This window comes from Talpa occidentalis, unplaced genomic scaffold, assembly GCF_014898055.3.
Source record: "Talpa occidentalis isolate TD23 unplaced genomic scaffold, MPIMG_talOcc4v2.1 talOcc4.12, whole genome shotgun sequence".
Classification (NCBI taxonomy): Eukaryota; Metazoa; Chordata; class Mammalia; order Eulipotyphla; family Talpidae; genus Talpa; species Talpa occidentalis.
In genome coordinates this window covers 66149890-66170301 of record NW_023601212.1, presented here as the reverse complement: position 1 = coordinate 66170301, position 20412 = coordinate 66149890, and the positions used below count along the sequence as shown (strand labels likewise).

At 39.8% G+C, this 20412-nt stretch overlaps 1 protein-coding gene across 1 annotated transcript; it reads right to left on the bottom strand.

Moving 5' to 3' along the window:
• Positions 1–444: 444 nt before the first annotated feature.
• HSD17B7 (hydroxysteroid 17-beta dehydrogenase 7) lies at positions 445–19042 on the bottom strand. Its single transcript, XM_037506596.2, has 9 exons — positions 18919–19042; positions 16094–16297; positions 15111–15203; positions 14008–14122; positions 10421–10615; positions 8387–8491; positions 7575–7631; positions 4512–4610; positions 445–1780 (listed from the first exon to the last, which is right to left on the bottom strand). The coding sequence occupies exons 1-9, from the start codon at positions 18957–18959 to the stop codon at positions 1679–1681; spliced, it is 1011 nt and encodes a 336-aa protein (XP_037362493.1). The 5' UTR covers positions 18960–19042; the 3' UTR covers positions 445–1678.
• Between the last annotated feature and the right edge of the window lie 1370 nt (positions 19043–20412).

Below are 20412 nucleotides of genomic sequence, written 5' to 3'. Positions count from 1 at the left end.
GTACCTGTCCCTAGAAATGTGATTAGCCAATTTTAAAAATAAAAAAAAGCAGCTATCTCCTAGAGCCCAACTATCTAGTAACTGAACCTTCAAAGTGGTAGCCAAGTTCAGATACAAAATCATCTAAGTCTAGAGTTTACTGAGCTAAGTCTGAGTTTACTGAGTTTAAGTCTAGAGCAACCTGACACAACATAAGTGATATGAATCAGGATGTCGCTCATGTCTAAAAGCTCCTTTTAAGTACCTAATACAGAACAGAATGACATAATAGTTTATACAGACTGTGTACCCACAAGGATATAACTTCACAATTCTGCAGCATCCACCAAGACCCACCATTCAGCAAACAAGTCACTCTCAGTCAGGCGGAAGTCGTCATTCAGTGCCTAATACTAGCATTTGAGCTTGACATTCTAGCTTACTAATCTCTAAAGAAGACATTATCGAAGTTCTCAGAAGAATGCTCTTTATTCATTCACATATATTACTGCAGTTGGTGTTCCTTCATTCCATACCCATGGACAGATTAAGCAGAGTATTAATTCCTCCACTTTCCAGGTAAGAATCCCAATAAAGCAATAAAGTTCATCTTCCAAACTGACGGGGAGAGTGAAAGGAAAAAAGTTCCAACTTCACACTTGCTTCACAAAGGTAGTGGTGACTGACTGGTAGTGTCTAGAACTCATAGAAGGTTTAACCTGATTTTAAAAAACCTTTAGCAGCAAAATTCAAGAAATCATAACAAAAAAGGTAATACTTTAAAATGTATATATAGATATTAAAAGTCTTTTTTCAATTTTACTCTTTCTCGTGTCGGTTTGATTTTGGGTAAGAACGTCTAGGCATTTGGCCTTGTCTTCAGGTTGTGTAAATTAAATCCTAACTACTTTCAACTACTGGAACCAGCAGATATCCCATCAGCAGTTATTCAATTGGAAAATTTTATTACAAAAATGTTGCAATCATTCTTAGATGTACATTTATATTCATTAAAATATGATCATAAAAATGGGTTCATCTTTAATGACCAAACTTGCAAATGGTGTTAAAGGTCAGGTCCAATATTAACATGGATTGCACACCTCAATATCAAAAAAAGACAATTGTAAAATAAAACAGAAATAACTCACGTGACCCAAACACACACATAATTTTGTTCCTATGAGCATCTGGATTAGGATTCTAACAATTCCAAAAGTGTTAGAAGCAACATGTAGATAAAGAAATAAGGCAAAAAGACCTATAAAACTTGCTGAGAAGAGAAGAAACAAAGCTCAGATTGCCACTCAAGAGAAAGGGCAGCATTTCTCTGACTTGAGGCCTTCGGTCGGGGGGGGGGTGTCAAAGAGAGGACAGGTATGTGTCTGGTCACGATCACCCAAGGCCACATCTCATCTCACGTAGCCTAGCTTGGGCTGAGTTGGGAGAACATACACTAACAGATATTCTGTTGCATGACTCCAGCACAATTTTGACATGACACCATTTTGGAGAATAACTGTTCTTTTTTGTTTTCTCAGTATTTCCTTCATGTGCACACATACAGTCTTAGAGGTAAATAAGAAAGGAATGAAAACAGACCACCAGAGTTCATAATTTACCCCAAATGCACATCACCCAGCTCAAGAGAAACCACCATGGCCCAGGAAGCACAGCAGGTACACAAAGATCCAGACCATCAGCCCAGGTTATCTGTTTTCTCAATGGTAGCCCTAATATGCTTTCCCAAGTCCAGTAAACTTTGGTAAAATTTTTCAGCAGTATCTTCATCTAGGTCCATCTGGAAAAGAAGCAAAGATAGGGATGACTAAGAAGGAAAAATGAAATGAATAGTATTTATATAAAAGGAAGGCTTTTTGGATATCTAGAGGGTATTATGCTAAGAGAACTAAGTCAGAGGAAGACAAGTACTATATGATTTCACTTACAAATGGAAGATAAAGGAACAAAGCTAGTGAATAAACAAAACAAAATAAACTCTTAGGGTACAAGAAGAAAATAGTAGTTACCAGAAGGGGAGAGGAAAGAAGGCTGGGTAAGTCAGGTGAAAGGACCAACTATATGGTGAAGAATGGAAACTAGACTTTTGATTGCAAGCATAATGCAATATACACAGATACTGATTTATAAAGCTGCATTCTTGAAACCTACATAATGTTATACACAATGTATTATTTTACATTTAGAGACCCAGCAACCTCGTCAAATGTAAAAACAAACAAACAGAAGACCCAAATGATTCGTAAAAATCTGCTCAAAAAAAGGAAAGCATTCCATATATGCAAGAGAACATATGTACATATACGTTACATATATGTAACAGAAAGAGGACAGGGACCAAGAAGGAGCAGCAGTGGTGGTGAGTGCTAGACAACCTTGAGATCCTGAGACATAATTAACTTTCAGTCCACACTCCAGCACTCACCAAACCGATCCCGTGCTCCTCTTAAACTGTTCCTGACCAATGAAATGCACAAGCACTTGAGTGGTACCACCTAAAAGTAATGGCCTCCCTTTCCTTCCCTCTTCCTACAGAGGGCGCTCTTGAGTTGCAGGATGAGGAGCATGCCCCAGGGATGGCAGAGCTAGCTGTGACTGGGAGGAACCTGGAATTTCCGGAACTGCCATGCCAACCCAAGCCTGCCTCTTTCCAAACCGCTTTTACATGTGAGAAATCTAAGCATACCTGTTTAACCCAGTTATTTTACATTGCTCTGTTCCAAGTAAAAATTTAATTTTAACCAATACATTATAAGTAAAAGCAAACTTCCAGTCCCTATAAAATACCCTTTTTAAGTTAATATAGCACCTGAACTTCAGAAACAGGATTTTCCTCCACAAATCTGAAAAGTTAAACATTTATGTTATGGAAGTAATATTTATATTCATTCAGTCACACTAGAATTTTTCCACATTAGAAATGAAAGAGGAAGAAGAGCTCTTCTGGTTCAGCCCCACCTTTTAAGAGAGTAGGAGGCTGAAATTCCCAAAATTTTTTCTTTTTTTTAAAGGTTTATTTATTTATGCATACAAGAGCTGGGGTGCAGGCCAGAAAGGCACGGGGTGAGAGGATCCACCAGAGACAGAGCGGGGAGCAGAACAGGAAGATCTACTGAAAAACACTGCTGAGGGGAACAGCAGGCAAGACAGGAGAGGTCTGCTGCACCATGTGGGTCAGCTCCGTGGGCAAGGATAGAATTCATGCTGCAGTGGCTGCCAATAACTTCAAAGTGCTAAAACTTAACCCCTTAGGCTACCAGAGAGGCCTGACCCTCCTAAATTAATCAAAGGTTAAAATGCCTTCTTTGATGCCCTTCCAGAAAATGCCAATCAAATGCTTTATAGAATTAAACATTTTCTCCCCAAATCATTCCCTCAATATTAATAGACAGTAAATTCAAACAAACTCCAAGTGTCTGAAAGTTAGCTTTTTAATTTACAATAGAATCCCCAAAATGTGCTCTTTGGAATGTTATCATTAAGTGTCATATAAATTTTGGAGGAAATGTCATCTAGTCAAGAACGATTTGTAAACACTGTGACTACACATTTCAGACATACTTAATTGTTTCAACTTCTCACTAGGCTAATGTGAAACTTTTCTCAAATGCACTTGTGTGACAAACTGCTTTTTGAAAATCTTCTCAAGAAACTAGTATCTCACAGAACATACTTTGGAAAACACTGGAAATTCAGTTTTAGTAAATAGATACCATGGGAAGCAAAGAGCCTGGTCACCTTTAGACCCCATGCTACTGACAGATGAAGGTCACTGCCAATTATTTCACTTAGTTGAGATATCTCTTTTGCCTCAATCTAATTTTATTTTATGCCAACACCTCCACAGAAAGGTATGCAGTGAAAAATAGGTTAAAATAAACATTACTCACAACAAAAAGAATTCTTCAAGTTCAAAATAAGTGCTCTCATTTCCTAATGCCTAATATGTGACTTTATGTTTGACTTCTTTTAAAAAGAATATAGGGTCCAAAATCAGTCTTGAGCTTTTTCCATATACCACTTCCTATCACCAATCTTTTAACACTAACAATTGTCACAAGCAGAATCCCACACTCAAAGAGAAGTTAGCGTCACTCAGGATGACACTTTGTTTCATACAACTTGCGATACATTTATTTAGTACCCACTATGTGCAAGGCAACATCCTCCTCCTCAGAGCTTATATTTAGGCAGAAGAGTCCAATGTTGAAAAAATATTATACAACATAGGTATGTCAAGAAAGTCTACAAAAGGGGCTGACCCAAGGAACACAAAGGGCTGAAATACAAGCTGAGATCAGACAAGTAGTTATCACTAAGACAAAAGAATAAGAGCACTTCAAGGAGGAAGGTGCACAAAGGCTCAGAGGCAGATGAGAGCAGTCAGAAAGGACAACAGGCCAGAGTGAAGCCAGAGAACACAGCACAGACCCTGGAAGGAGCTGGCAGCCGGTGGCGTCAGTTTTGCCCAGCAGCAAAACTTTTCGATGAAACAATTTCAACAGATTTACCTTTTGGTTTACTACATAATTACTTCCAAAACCAGTGGTGGCACTGAGATATTTGATGAAAGGATTGAGAGACTCAGGTTTTTGGTGGAAAAGCCATACCTAGAAAGGAAGAGCATGTCAATGATTTTTTCTTCTGCCCAAGATGACTAAGGCAGGTGGGGATATTTGCCATCATACTTAACAACTCCAAATAAACTCTAAAAATCCTCTTGAACATCATCAGTTAATTGTGAGCCCTTCATAAAACACTACTCTAATTTGAAAGAAGTAGGGCAGATGGGTTAACAGTGCCCTTGGAAATTTTACCTAAGGTCCCCCCACCCAAAACAAAGTTCCTATTTTAGCTGTCTCTTCCTTTAATTCCCAAATTAAAGTTCATGGCATACAGATTAGTTTATTCAGGTTGACATTCAACTCATGCCACAGAAAAGTACAGGTCACTGATACAATATTTTGTTTTATTAATAGATAAGTATGTACATACACAACGTTCAAGAAATATACACGTAAAATGCAAGTTTCCCTCCTTTCCCAGTTTTCTAGCTACCTACTTCTCCTTTCTGGAAGCAAGTACTCTTACTAGTAACTTGTGTGTTCTTCCAAAGGAAATCTATTAGCTTATAAACATATATACCCTTTACTCTTACTCAAATGAAATCAAAATATAAACACTAGTCTTTATTTCACATTTTTCACTGAACAACAGGTCTCAGAGAGACTTTCCATTCAATCTATGTACAGCTATTTCATTCTTTTTTACAGGCACAGTATTCTACTTCATGGTTATACTACCACTTATATAATTAGTTTCCACTGATGGACATATAGTTTGGACAAAGCTGTTTCTAGTCTTTGATGTTACAAACTGTATAGTGATAAATTCATTATCTCATATAAGTCAAAGGATAGCGATAAGACACTAAAGACAGAATTGCTGGGTTAAGGATATGTACATTTCATAATTTGATCTTGCCAAAGAGTCCTTGCTATAGGTTCTATCAATTTATTCTCCCCCAGCTCATTTTCCTATATTTTTGCCAATGTAGTGTCTTATCAAACTTTCTAATCTTTGCTAATTGGAGTTTATTCATTGTAGCAAATAAGTAAGACTGACATCTTTTCATATAATTAAAAGTTTAAAAACTCTCTGCTACTGTCCTTTGTCACTGCTCCAATGCATTATTTCTTGATCTATTGAAGCTCCTTAACTATTAAGAAAATTAAATTGTTACCTCTGATATGAAGGGCATGTATTTTTCTTCCCAATTTATGGTTAGTCTTTAAAGTATATTTATAGTATGGTTTTGGTCATGCAAAAATCTTTTATTGAGTCAAAATTTTCAGACTTTTCTTTTGTGATTCCTAAAAGAAGCTAAGCTTCCAAACTCTTAAACATTTAAAATTTTACCATCTTATTCTAATAATCATATATTGTAATTTTTATATGTAAATCCTTTAATTTATATAGGATTTTACTTTGACATAAGGTGTGAAGAAAAGATCCTATTGTATTTTTTGGCAACAACACTTGCTGAGCAAATCATCTTAGTGTAGAATGCCATCAGTAGCATACCCTAATTCCCACTATGCTGTGGGCCCATTTCTGAACTTTCTATTTTATTCCAATATTTGTCACTTCACATGCCAGAACTGTACTGTTTTCATTAAGATCATTTTCTTTTCAATTTTATCTGCTGATATTCTTTACAATGAGCCTTTTCTCATTTACTCCTACTACCGTATTAGAGGCCATGCTGCCTGTCCTGCCCAAATCCGTGTCTCCTCAGAGTCCAGGTCAAGCCTTATTTAGTGCGCAAAGCAGCTCCAACTTCTTCAGTGATTGTCCTTTCTGATTATTCCTAGGGTTCTGACCACCCAATGATACAATGTCTGATTTTCTATTCCTCTACATTCATTCTTTTTTGTAACCATGACTCTAAGCGCCTAAATAACTGCAGATTTGTCTTCTAACTATTCCCTGCACCAACTGACACTCAATATATACTTAACTTCCAGATGTTCAGTGTACAGACATGCAGAATGAATAATCCTTAGATTACTCATTACTATTTCTAATGGCTTGGCAAATATATGAAGGACTAATTAAAATTAGTTTAAAAGCACTTGCTTCTATAATCAACTCATGTTCCTACAAAAAATGTATTTATTTTTGCAATGTTTATCAAAACAAGAGTGTCAGGTCAATTTCCTTAATGTTTTCCTTAGTTAATGCCAACCCAGTAAACATTTAACAATCTACTAAATACAGGCACTAAAGTGTTAGGCCTCCAATTTCCAAGATGTATGGCAAAAATCCTGAAGAAGCTCAAAGGACTGAGTGAGATAAAAACACAAAGAACTGACGATAATACAATGGAATGTCACCCAGATGGTATAAGTACAGATAACAAATTATACTCATCTTGTATGGCAACTCTGATCCATTACTAGAGCTGTTTTGGGGGCCTAGGGTTGAAAAATATTCAGAGACATCATAGTGAACAACAGAAAATAGTATGATCCACTGGGAATGTCTGCCAATGACAAGGAAACACACTCAAGGCCTTTGCCATATGTGATTTCAGGACCTGGTTCCAAATAAAGCAACAACTTTATTCTCTAACATGGGCAGAGAAGAGGAATCTTCATATAAGAAAATGGAGCTAGACTCTGTTGCCTCTACTCTTGAGTACTTGAGTATTTTCTCCACGGAACTCCCTCACTGGCTGCCTGGTCACCATCTTGCTTTGCCTGCCCTCTAGTCTCATGGTTATACCTCTCTTTTAGCTGCCAGTATGTTTGGTACTGCCAAAAGGCTGTATTTATTTCTGCAGTGTTATCCGGCCATGGTATCTAGTGGCATCATAGATACTCAACTTTGAAACTTCACTCGTACTGCTCTACACTTAGCCTTAATGCTCACCTTAGACCTAAGCAGGACTTAGGTTACTCACATAACTTCTCTTAGTATCTTTTCTTTTGAGATGTTGCACCACCAGTGACCTTAAAATTCACATTTTGCTAAGCCCTTATATTATAAGCCATGGAAACATAGTAACTTACCAGTGCTTCTGTCCCATTGAACGGTGTCAAAGTGAAAGCATTAGCAAAAAAGCGTAACTGAGGAAGAGAAAAAAATCGTCATTTTGGTGGTTTAGAACTGTGTCACAAAAATATCACGCACTTATGTATTAAAAAAAGAAAACCTTATTATAAATATTATTATAAAACATTTCTTATTATAGAACAGTTTCTAAATGTCAAAAAAAGCTAAAAAAAAGTAGTTTCACTTAATCTCCATGGCTCTAAGTCAACCACTTGTAACAAGAAGGCATATTTTCTTCTCATCTTTTTTCTATGCCTACTATACTATAGGCATAGAAATGACATTCTTTTTCCTCTAAGCTCTTTCCTAGAAGCAGTATTTTTTTAATGTGTGTTAAAGGAGCACTTGTCCTGCAAGATGCTCAGAGCATAAAAGAAAACAAACAAAAACATGGCTCTGGGCATACAGTGCATAATCTTCCCCTTTAGGGAACTTTCCATGCACACAGCACATTAAAAGCTCAGAGAAATCCAGGTTAATCGCATCACACAGATGTTCCCAGATTACATCATCACAGAGCTCTCGGGATCTACAGTGCACAACCAGAGAAGCATTCCCTGAAAGAGCAGTGGACACTCAGAGGGTGGTGCAGTGCAAACAGCACAGAGTATGAAACAGTGGCGACATAACAAGAGACTTCAAAAACTTGAATGAAATGGAATTCTCCACTTTTGGGTTCAATTTCTTAAACCATTCCCCAACATTTTAACACTTCTATGTCTTGTCCCAAGGTCCCAAATTAAGCAGTCTAAGTAAAGTTATCACTTACCAGCCATATAAATGGCATAATCAGTGTCCATATAAAGGGAGGTAGGATCCCATACGTCAAATTCGTCATCATTGTACCTGGACATACCACACAGGAATACAGACCCTGAGAGCAGAAAGAGAGGTAGCAGTAAGGTTTTCATTCAATGTATACCAAGCAGTCCAGGCATATGCTCCTTAGTAAAGATGACACACAGATGAGCCAGGAAGTTAGGGCACCAGGGATTTATGCTAAGTTGTCTTGGAAGCTGGGGAGACCATTTACATTTAAGAATCAAGTACTGAGAACTCACTAGGAAAGGCACTCAGGGTGCAAAAATAATTAAGACACATCTCTTTTGTCAAAAAACTGACAGTATAAAGACAAACCAAACGAACTGGAGAAGAATAGTAGGGCCTTGTTACCTGAGTTTTCCATGTTCTTGGCTAAACTGAAGGTAAGCTGATCAACCATAATAAACATTTAAGATAAAAAGACATACAAGTGCAGTCTTTGCCTTAAATAAGTTTCAGATCTAGTAAATACCTGACATGGTCTGTTTCCCTGCATATACACGAGACCCACATCTAGCTTGAAGTGGGACTCCTGTCATTGGGTAAGGAGGTAGGACTGCATGGGGTTCCATAGAGAACTCCTCCAGCTGCAGATCTCTAAATCAGGTCTAGTCTAGGACTTGTCATTTTAGAAAGATCTGTCATGTAAAGAGAGAGCCCAAACTGACACTGAGTTTAAGTCAACAGAAAGGGTCTGTGTCATCTTGGAGCACTTACTCTGCTATTTTATTTAGTTTTCACTATATATCATGTTCTTTCGATATTAACATTTTTTTAAAGATTTATTTATTTATGCATACAAGAACTGGGGTATAGGCCAGAGGTATGGGGGGTGAGAGGATTCATCAGAGACAGAGTAGGGAACAGAACAGGGGGATTGACCGAAGTACACTGCTGAGGGGAGCAGCGGGTGAGTCAGGAGAGGTCTGTTGTGCCAGGTGGGTTGTTCCCTGGCTGGCCAGAGATCAAACTCATGCTGCAGAGGCTGTGAACAGCTTCACAGGTTGCGTCTTAACCCCCTGCATCACTAGGGAGGCCCCAATATTAACAATTTTAACTCATTTTTTATTGCCTTTAATCACAATTTTTTAAACAAAATAGGAAGTGCGAGTCTAATACAGACAGTTCAGTAGACAGACCACAACCTGTCTACTGATGCTTTCTTCCTGTATCCAGTGTGGTACCCAACACAGATCATCTAATTCCTAAGAGACGCTTAATTTACCAATAATCCTATGAAACAAGTAAGGGCCCAAAGTCATCATCACTATAGATCAAAAATTCTTCCCCAAGAAGCAATGAAGCTCCAGACCACTAAGTCACAGGGAGTGACAAGGGTTGCCATCTTCAGTGAATACTATCCAAACTCAAAGCCTCACAGAGACAGAGCTCTGGGGTCTCACCAAAGATCACCACTCTTTAGAAGGTTTCTAACTGTCCTATGACATCTGACAAGGTCAACCCTGGGGAGCACACAGTTAAGGGGCAAAATACAAGTTACAGTCAGACCCAACTTTGTGCTCCATCATTTTCTAGTTATGTGACCTCGTCATCACTAACACAAGCTCTCCAAACTTTGGTGTCTTCATATGAAAAAGGGAGTACTTAGACCTACCGCCTGTGGCAGAAAGGTACTAAATGACATTCATAGACAGGAGGACAGAGCTGAAACATAGCAAGTAAGTACAGCTGCTACTGGCAGTTAGTTCTGTCACATAAATTATCACTCTTGAAAAACGCCACAATGGTGACTGAGCCAAATATACATAAAAGGTCAGGCACCAATGTCTCTGCCCAAACACCTTTATAATATTAACTAACAATCTTATTCCTGTCTTATGTATCCTTAGAGCAATCCTGCTCAAGACATTATATTGCAGCTTCTAAACTATTGTAGTTAATAGAACGCCGGCCATGTTACTAGGAAGTCGACCACAGTGCTGAAGCCCTGCTGTTTCCCTATCACTGAGAAAGGCCTCACCCGTTGGTTGAAGTTTCTGTTCAAAGCCAAACTCAGAAGATCAATAGCATATTTGGAAGAGCTGTAGGGCTCCTGGCCTTTGCTGTGCTGGAAGTCCTCAAGGCTAAAATTGGACTTGCTTGCACTGCGAGATGATGTCCAAATGACCCGAGATGGGCTGTCACTGTGACAGAGGAGGGTTTCTAGTTCCTGAACCTGCATGAGAAAAAAAAAGCAATACACAATATATCAATATTCACTGTGAGAATACAGGATAACAATCATGAAACAAATATATATATATATATATATATATATATATATACTAGAATTTAACAGGTTTTATTGTCAAAAGGGGATAGTATAGAGAAAACCACGAGGTAGTGAATTAAAGCTAGAGATACCAGTGTGAACTCATTTGAACATAACAAAGATACATATGGCCACACATAAAAATACTGATAGATACATGGGTTAGTCTGAACATATATTTCCTTGCTCTATTAGTTGCAAGGACCTAGAAGTAACTGATATCTCAACAGCAATGAATGCCCAGGTCTCAATTTCTAACACCATTCTCCAATAAAAGAAACTAGAGCTCCTTAGAGAAATGGCTTAGTCTAGTTTTGGGTCAGGAGATATATAAGAAGAATCTGAAGCATTTGCAGTGCTAGAGTTTTGGAGGGCTCAAAACAAAAACAAAAATGGAAAACCCTAATGATGAGGGTTTGTTGTAGACATATAGGATTCAATTGAGAGAGCTCCAATGCCAAAACTGAAATAATCTGAGCAAATAAAATAAAGTGATATTTATAACTCAAAGTAGAAAAAACATATCCATGGATCCATATGAATATAATTTTTCAGCTTTACTGGCATATAACTGATCAATAAATGATTGAATAAAAAAAGAAACAGAATAGACCAATTTCCCTTGCAAAAAAATTTTATGTAGCAAATCCACCAGAGAAGCCATTATATATGGACTACCCATACAGTAACTCTTTCCCAAAGAGAGCAAATAAAAGGAGAAGAAAAAAAAGTAACTTTATAATGGAAATACCAGACAAATGTTAGCTCAACTGAGGTAATCAAAGTTACCATCAACAGTAATGAGTCATTTTGACAGTGATCTAAAATGATGAGAAGAGCACTTTACCTCTATGGTGTTCCTTCCCAAAACAGAGTACCCTAGTCTAACCATGAGAAAAACATCAGACAAATCCAGTGAAGAGACAGTCTACAAAATACCTGAGCTGTAATCCTCTAAATTGTCAAGGTCATTCAAAAGCATATAAAAGTCTGAAAGTTGTCATCATCAAGGGGGCTTAAGGAGACTTAATTACTAAATGTAATGTGGTAGCCTGATGGGATCCCAGAACTTAAAAAGGACATTAGATATAAATTGTGGACTTGAGTTAATAATGATGTGTCCATACTGGTTCACTAGATGTAACATGAATCATATTATTGTAGGATGTTAATAATAGGGAAAACTAGGTAGGGTATACAAGAACTCTCTGTACTATTTTTGCAACAATTCTCCAAATCTAAAAGTATTCTAAAACAAAAGGTTCTAAAAGGAAAATCTGAGAGGAAACCTTCTACATATGCACCATGCCTTGCAATGAATAAGTCAAATCAGACTAACTCATAACATGAGATTAAGTCAACTAAATTTTCCTCACTGTGCCTGGAACTTGACAGAAATTATCTCTATTTTTATATCAACCCGAAAAGCTATATCATTTCACATATAAATGGGGGTGGATCCATTTATATAATGCATAAACCCCTGAACCTAGGACCCAAGTTTGTATTATTCCATAAAAAAAATAAGATCATTAAACCTTATTGGAAGAGAGTAGAAGGCATTATAAGTCTTCCTGTTATTTTATCTGATGGATAGATTCTCAACCCCTTGCTGTTATGCATACGTAAGTGAGGGCACAGAAAGACAGGTTACTCCACAGGGCAGTTGTGCTGATGGTGCTTCCTGCCACAACTCCCCTCAGCCAGCTCTCCAACCCAGGTTACCCATGCATTGATTTTCTTAACAACTTAACTTTTAAATACTACATTCCTCCATAAATTCACAAACAAATAATGGTGGTCATTAACTTATCCTCTATTATTAACAATTCAAAAAAAAGGGAAAGAGAATTCTAAAAAGAACAAGGAAATATTAAGACAATGGATCTTTGAAAAGTTATTAAAAAAATGGGTAGATAAGAATTCAATCCCATCCTGACTTTATATTTTCATTAATTTTTATCAGTGAGAAATATCACAGATCATTTAAAAAACAGTGCTACTGGAGAGAGAATGAGACATAAATCTCCCACTTTATATCTCATACTCTGAAGCCCCAGTTCATCAAGGGTAACCAGTGTTGTCAGTTTTATTTGTATCATTCTAAAAATATTATGTATACACATATCATTATATAAAATGTGTTTATACATGTAAATATTACATATTATATAGAAAATATCTTTTTTAGTTTATATAAATGAGATTACACAGTATACATTGCATCCTGTTATTTCTTTTTCATAATAAAATGCCAGAGGCTATAGCACATACAGGTAAAATATTTATTTATTTATTTTTAAAGATTATTTATTTATACAAGCACTGGGGTACAGGCCAGAGGCGTGGGAGGGTGAGAGAATTCACCAGAGCCAGAACAGGGAGCAGAACAGGCAAAAGGACCGAAGTACACTGCTGAGGGGAGCAGTGGGCGAGACAGGAGAGGTTTGCCTAGCCATGTGGGAATCTCCCTGGCTGACTGGGAATCGAACCAGCACTGCAGAGGCTGCAGACAGCTTCACAGAGCTGTGTTCAATCCGCTGAGGCACTAGGGAGGCCCAAGGCAAAATATTTGTATCTTTAAATGGTCTGATAACATTTCAGTGTTTTCATATATCTTAATTTACTGTAAATATAGGCTAATCCTCAAGGAGATGCAATCTTGAGGGAAGTTATACTTATGGTAAAGAAAAGTGATTGTAATACTAAAGTGTAAGAGATAACAGGTTTCATGTGGACAAACCCAGCATCACAAGGCATTCTTTCAGCACCAAGGAATTCCAAGCAACTGGCAACACAGCTGACATTACCTAATCTGGATATTCAAGTTGTCCAATGAAATTAAACCTGAGCAAGAGCACAGAACAATGTAGACATGTTACATACATCTTGGTTAACTTCCTATGTGTTTCTGGGATTGTAACACACAAGCATGGCTAAGTAAGAAATCAGAAATCAAGATAATAAATGATTGACTGAGACATGCTGTTCAATAATGGCTTGCCTAATACCCTCTCCTATCTGTTATCCTGTGCAGTTTCAAAGTCAGAATATAATAGGCCAGTCAGGCACCTCTTTCTGGGTTCTACATGTTTCTGATGATACTTATTTGTTCCCTTCTGCCTCTCCAGAGTTGATGTCAAAAGAAAAAATAATCAAGTGATAGGCTACTTTAGGGAAGGAATGTTTTCAAAAAGCAGAGTGATAAACTAGAGAGCTTAGCAAAACAGCCCTGTGATATATTCATGTAAGCCTTTAGGATCCCAGTGTTGACTTATTATAAGCAATCTTTTTACCAGGATAAAATGGCCGAAGACATTGGTTTCAAACGTCTCTTGGAGACCATCTGCAGTGACGTTTTCACACTGGGTTAGCAGTCCTTCCGCTGTGGAGAACACGTGAATCACTTTTCTGAAATGGCAGAAGAAACTGTGCAATTAAAAGCTTTCTGGACTGAAGATGCTAAAGAGGTGTTCCCTGCAGCCTTGATTCTATAACAGGAATAAAAATCCTATTTCTTAGTGTGGGTTATCTGAGTATTAAATAAGGTACAAAATGCTTCCATATCCTCAATTCACAGAAGTCTTACACACTTGAGTTCACACTATCAACACGAACAAGATATCTCAGAAACCTGCTGCTAAAAGTCTTCACACCAGGACTGCTTCATCTAAAGCATATTACAGGTGAGCTGCTCTGAAGCAAAAACAGCTATGCCAAGGTGAAAAGGTCATACCCTGCACAATGTGATGTCTAATAGCTGAACAAAGTGGGCATTCTTGGAGCATCAAACACTCTAATACAGTGTTCTGTTCTGAAATCAATTTTGTAGCTCAAGACCAATTGTATTTTAAGAGAAGCAAATCAAATGCAGCATTGTTGTAAGTAGTATACAGCACGAGTAAGAATATTTTAGAATAAGTATACTGAATCCCAAAATAAGATTTATTTTTTGTTGTAGGTTGTGGTTGAACATTTTTGGAAGCCACCGTACCAATGCATGTTGAGACTCTCCAGGAAGTTCTTTAGTCCTGTGTGTTTTCCTAGCATACTGGTCAGGATACCTGACTATAGTTGGGAAATCTTCCACATTAGTCTTCCTGGGTAAAGGGTCTCACTGACAACTCTGTCTAGTTTGATGGACATATTTAGGCAGACCAAAAATTGACCTTCTGGAACACCCAACCATTTGAAACATCCCGCAGACCTGACACTATAGCCTTGCAGCCATTCCCACAAAAGTTGAATGTTTTTCTTTCACGACATGGCTGCAACACTTCCTCCTGGTTTTCAATTTTTTCAATACCCACATCCCCCCAACTTAATGAACCAAGGGCAAAATGAGGCAGAAAAATAAACACCTTCCTTCTAATTAGTTTATTTAGAAAGTGGAAATTACCTTGAAAAGAGGCTAGAGAAAAGTGCTTTGACATTGAGCTGTGGTTTGGGCATGACCCCTGCATTTAGATATACATAGTCTAATCTCTGAAACCTGCAAGTGAAAAACAAAACAAGATCATCAGTTTTCTCTATGATAACTAGAATAAAGAAGATCTATAAGCACAGAATATACTTTCTGGACCAAAAAGATGGCACAGCAAACTAAAGATATAACACATCAGAATATTGCTACTTTCTCTATTTTCTTTTTTTAAAAAAATAGAACACTGAGAAATTTTATTTATGTACATCAATAATTCATTGATAGCAACTATAATAGCAAAGTATTATTCTTCACCAATGAGGCTTTTCTTGTTTCTACTCCGTTGCCTTTTACTGTCCAAGGAAATAAAATAGCTCATTTTCTAAATTCCTCGATTTCAAAAATATTTGAAAAGTAATTATGCCAATATCCTGAGACTCAGCATGGACTACAGCAGGGAATTTCACCTTCCTGGATCATAAATTCCTCTTAGAATTAAAAAAAAAGGAAAGTGCCCTCTGTCCCCAGAAATGTATACTGTGCACCTATATGCATCTTCATGCACACTTTCTAGGAAGTTACCCTACTTCCATTAACTCTATTCTGCACACATTAGTTACCAAATGCTTATTAACAGGTCTATGTGCAGATGCGAATGAAGCTTCACTGGCCTTAGAGGGGGCGAAGGGTGGAGGGAAATCCCTGAGAAGACAAGGAGGAGACCAGAGTTCTAGACTAAATCACCAATATACAGTCTTATAACCTTTTTTGGCCCATTACTCATTTCGTCATTTGTTCAATGTCAGTACCTGCCTTACCTATTTAGCAATACTGAGATCAAATGGGTGACTCTATACAGATCCTGCCCGTTTCTTTTCAGATTTTCCTATCCTTTCATAACTATTAACCAACTGTGTTGTGCAGTTACATGAGAAGAGCCCTGTCAACTAGAAGCATACCTTTGCTTAAGTTCCTTGGCGGCCCGGAACACTGAGTGCATGGTGCCAACATCCACCTGCACAATAGAGACCTCGGCATTGGGGTAAGAGGCCAGCAGGGAAGCTTGGACAGCCTCTGCTTTGCTCATGTTCCTGCATGCCAAGCACAGGTGAAGTTCATCATTTTCCTCCAGGAGCCGCTGGCAGAGAGCGAGGCCAACACCACTAAGGACAATCCAGACACAGAATATGATTAACTGAGATGGCATCAAAAAGCAGCATTTCTCTCTGGTTCAGAAAGCCAGTCCTATTACCTTGCACTCCAATCAGGAGCCTGTGAAGACAGAAAAAAGCTCAAAAAACATTTAAAAAGGGGGACTCCCATCACCACTGTAATATCACTTGTTAAAGACATTGTCTAGTTTATGTTTCTCTCATTCTGCAAAAGCTCAATGACACAATAGCTGCACTGCAAAATAAGACAGCAAAGTAAAATACACACACAAGAAACAGCCAACAAAATGCACTTTTCAACATTTCCTGGTGATGCACTGAATCATTTTCATGAGGGACATAATAACAAAGTTGTCCATTAGTAGTTCTTTACAAGTAGAGTTTATCCTGCTAGTCATTTTCACTTTGTTATTATGTTCCTCATGAAAATGATTCACTGCATCACCAGGAAATGTAGAAAAGTGTATTTTGTTGGCTGTTTCTTATGGGCATATTTTACTTTGCTGTCTAGGTTTCTCAAGGACATGGGTGTCACTGCCACTGTCAAGAGCATCAGAAATTCCTGATAAGGGATGCATGAATCTTTCAAGAAGAGGCATCAGTAACATGGCAGGAGGTACAAGTCGCTCTCAACTACTATGATCAAATAACCAACAGGAAGAAAAAAACTCAGCATGATTAAGAGAATGAAAGGAAGAGGAAATATAAGATGGCGACCAAGAAAATAGGGAGTGAGCACAAGGTGCAGAGACAACCTAAAGCAGGTGCTCAAATATAGCCGTTTTGTTCAACATCATTTTGTTATAACAATGATGACCAAAAAAAGAATCCCATCAGACTTTGACAGAAAAGTCAAAAGATATTATTTGAGGACCTGGTTTCTATCTACCTCATCACAGTTTGCAAGAACCTATCTACAACAAAACCAGTATTTCAAAAAGAACATTGACATTACACAGTGCTGTGGACAGCAGTCAGACGGCAGGTCAATCAAAATGAAAAGCTAAGCAAATAAGTTCTCTTCCATACTTAGCTCTTGAACTGGTTCCAGACAAAGGGACAGTACCCACCCCACCCCCCCAAAAAAAGCCTGGGACCACCAGGTGTCTGTTGGGGTTTCCAAAAGAGATTGGAATATATTTATGTGTATCAAAATATATGTAATAGAAACACACAAAATCAATCCTGACTTATTTAAGCAACTTCAACTTGGAAGCACCAGAGAATTTTAAAGTCATTGAAAACAGGACACACTAGAAAACTGCCAATCACAGACAACTACCAAACTGGCTTAAGTAATGTAAACACAGCTAGATAAGTGAAGGTTGACTTATTTTTATTGATTTATTTATTTATACAAGCACTAGGATATAGGCCAGAGGGGCAGGAGGGTGAGAGGATTCATCAGAGACAGAGCAGGGAGCAGAACAGACAGAAGGACCGAAATACACTGCTGAGAGGAGCAGCGGGCCAATCAGGAGAGGTCTGCTGCGCCATGTGGGCTCTCCCTGGCCGGCTGGTAATCGAACAGGTGCTGCAGAGGCTGAGGCCAGCTTCCCAGCGCTGTGCTCAACCCGCTGAGCCACCAGGGAGGCCCTGACTTATTTTTGATAGACGTTTAACATAACTTCTCATTTAAGCTCTCAAAAACTTCAAATGCAACAGGTAGAAAATGCTTTTTGGTTAGTTTCTTCTGCACACATTCTTCATGGAAGAGAAAGTGAGAAGTAAAAGGGCCAAAAGAGGGAAAAGTCCAGAGAAGCAACCCTGCAATACTGACAATTGGCAGTGATAGTTATTTATGCTCCTCTCAATAACCAAGAGGAGAAAGCTGCTTTTCCCGGTGTTTCTCAAGAATGTATTTAGTGGGGCCTCCCCGGTGGCGCAGCGGTTGAGAGCTGCGAAGCTGCCCTCAGCCTCTGCAGCGCTGGTTCGATCCCGGGCCGCTGGGCGAGGGTCCCGCATGGCACGCAGACCTCTCCTGCCTCCCGCTGCTCCCCTCAGCAGTGTATTTTGTCCTTCTGCCTGTTCTGCTCCCCGCTCTGGCTCTGGTGAATTCTCTCACCCTCCCGCGCTTCTGACTGTACCTAGTGCTTGTATAAATAAATAAATAAATCTTTAAAAAAAAATCATTTAAAAAAAAATGTATTTAGCACTGTACTAGAGCGCCGTCCTAAAGCTCATGGAGATTGAAATTGTCTCAGGATAAAAGACCCGCAGAGATAAAATACCTGGAACACAGTGGCCACAGGGGCAGGACAGAACTGTCAGGTGCCCTGAGTTAAAAGTGAAGAGGTCAAAGGCGAGGGGGTCAAAGGTGAGGAGGAGCGCTATCCGCAAGGAAAGTGCTCGTTTTCTGCCCTCAAAGAGACACTTGTATCTTACTGGCGCTCATGCGTTTCTGAATTAAACTCTCGTGTTTATTTCCAACACCAGCTACTGAGACCCAGGGGCCCGGCACCCCGTCCTCGCGCAGCAGGGGCGTGGAGGACAGCGGCGGGGTCCCGGCCGGAGTCCCCCCGGGTCCCTGTGGGCACGCGAGACAGGACGGCCCAGCCCCGGTCTTCCTGAGGCCTCGGACCCCGCCGTCACGACCGCGGAGGAGGCCCTACCTGGTAGCCCCAGTGACCAGAACCACCTTCCGCACAGTCATGACGCCGGCGAGGAGCACCGTGGCAGGTCCAGCGCAGCTCGGGAGGCTCAGAGCTAAGTAGCCTCTTATCCAGAACCCGCCCGGCCCAGCCCGCCCGCCAAGGGGCCCTCGAGGCCCCGCCCCCCTTGCGTCATCGACCCGCGCTCGGCCCTCCAATCGCTTGCGCCTTCCGCCCGCCGTGTTGGAGTCTAGCGTGTGAGGTGAGATAGGCCGAGGGGTGGGGCTGCGTGACGCAGAGAGCCGAGCCAATCCGGACTAGCCCCGCCCCTCCGCGGCGCAGGTGTCCCGCCCACCCCGGAACCGGCTGTCGCCGCGGTGCTGGTGGTGCCCTCCCGACCAGCGCGGGTGTCCGGGTCTAGGTGCGCACCCGGTCTGTGTCCTGCCGCCTCAGAGCCTGGCTTCTTTGCAGGCAGGTCTCAGGACTCGGGCACCAGATCGCCTTACTTTGCGGGGCAGGTTTGAGTCTAGGAGTTAAAGTTTGACCCGTTGTCATTCGTTTTCCACTCCTTTTTGGATGTGCAGATCCAGATACTGTGCCACTTTGCAACCCAACTTCTGGTCCCTGATCCCCCGACTACGCTAAAAAATAATCTGAGGAAAAGAACTAATTAGGAGAGTATGGTTTTGTTATGGGGCAACCCCGATATAAAACGGGTTGCCTGGCTGTGGGTCCTCACCAGCGCGCTTAAAAGGGACTTATTAATACTCCACTACAGGCACACACAAAAGGTTAATAAAAGGTTTATTTACAAGGGAAAGGGAATTAAGGAAATGTACAACTCAGGGAGAAAATAGGGAAATAAAGTCTTTAATGCACTACCTGATCCGCCGACCTGGAAACCCAAAGGCACTCTCAGAGCTGGCCTAAGGCTGCGAGCTGGCAGAGAGCCAAAATGGGGGACCCCTCCAAAGCCCACGTGTCTGGCTTTATACCAAGCCTGGCTGCTAAACCCCACCCTCAAGTCCCAGCAACCTTCCCTTTGGTGGTGATGGGATTTGGAGTTCCCAGTGTCTTTTGGTTTTGGTCTGGAGTGGGGGTGGAGTCCACAAAGTCTGTATGGAATTTGCTTTAGGACATCCTTTCCCCCCTAACAGTTTGAGTGCTACAACCTTCTACTTTGGTGATTCTCAAACTCTTGAGAAAGACTGATTTTGTTTTTCTAAGCCATGCCAGATGTGTGCTTTTGGAAAGGACAATAAAGATGAGTTGCTAGAAAAAAAATGAAATAAAAAGCAAATGGCATACAAGAAACAAACACCATTTTCTTTTTTTTTATCATATTCAACACTCATAAGAGTATTCTGCCAAACTCCTATGGAAGTCTCTAATGCTTCTGCCGGATTTCTTTACTCACCTGTCCAGGTCCAAGGCTGCACACGGTGTATCAAGTTGTACTGAACATACTTTAACATAGCTGTGGCCCCTTTCAAGGTTGTAATCATTTATGAACAT

Bases quoted from the DNA above. Each gene is read 5' to 3' on its own strand.
- HSD17B7 (XM_037506596.2), bottom strand. From the start codon at position 18,959: ATGACTGTGCGGAAGGTGGTTCTGGTCACTGGGGCTACCAG. The intron at 14,123-15,110 runs GTAATTTCCACT...CTGCCATTTCAG, and splicing joins TTCTCTAGCCTCTTTTCAAG to AAAAGTGATTCACGTGTTCT. The intron at 7,632-8,386 runs GTAAGTGATAAC...TCTCTTCCTCAG, and splicing joins TTATGCCATTTATATGGCTG to TTACGCTTTTTTGCTAATGC.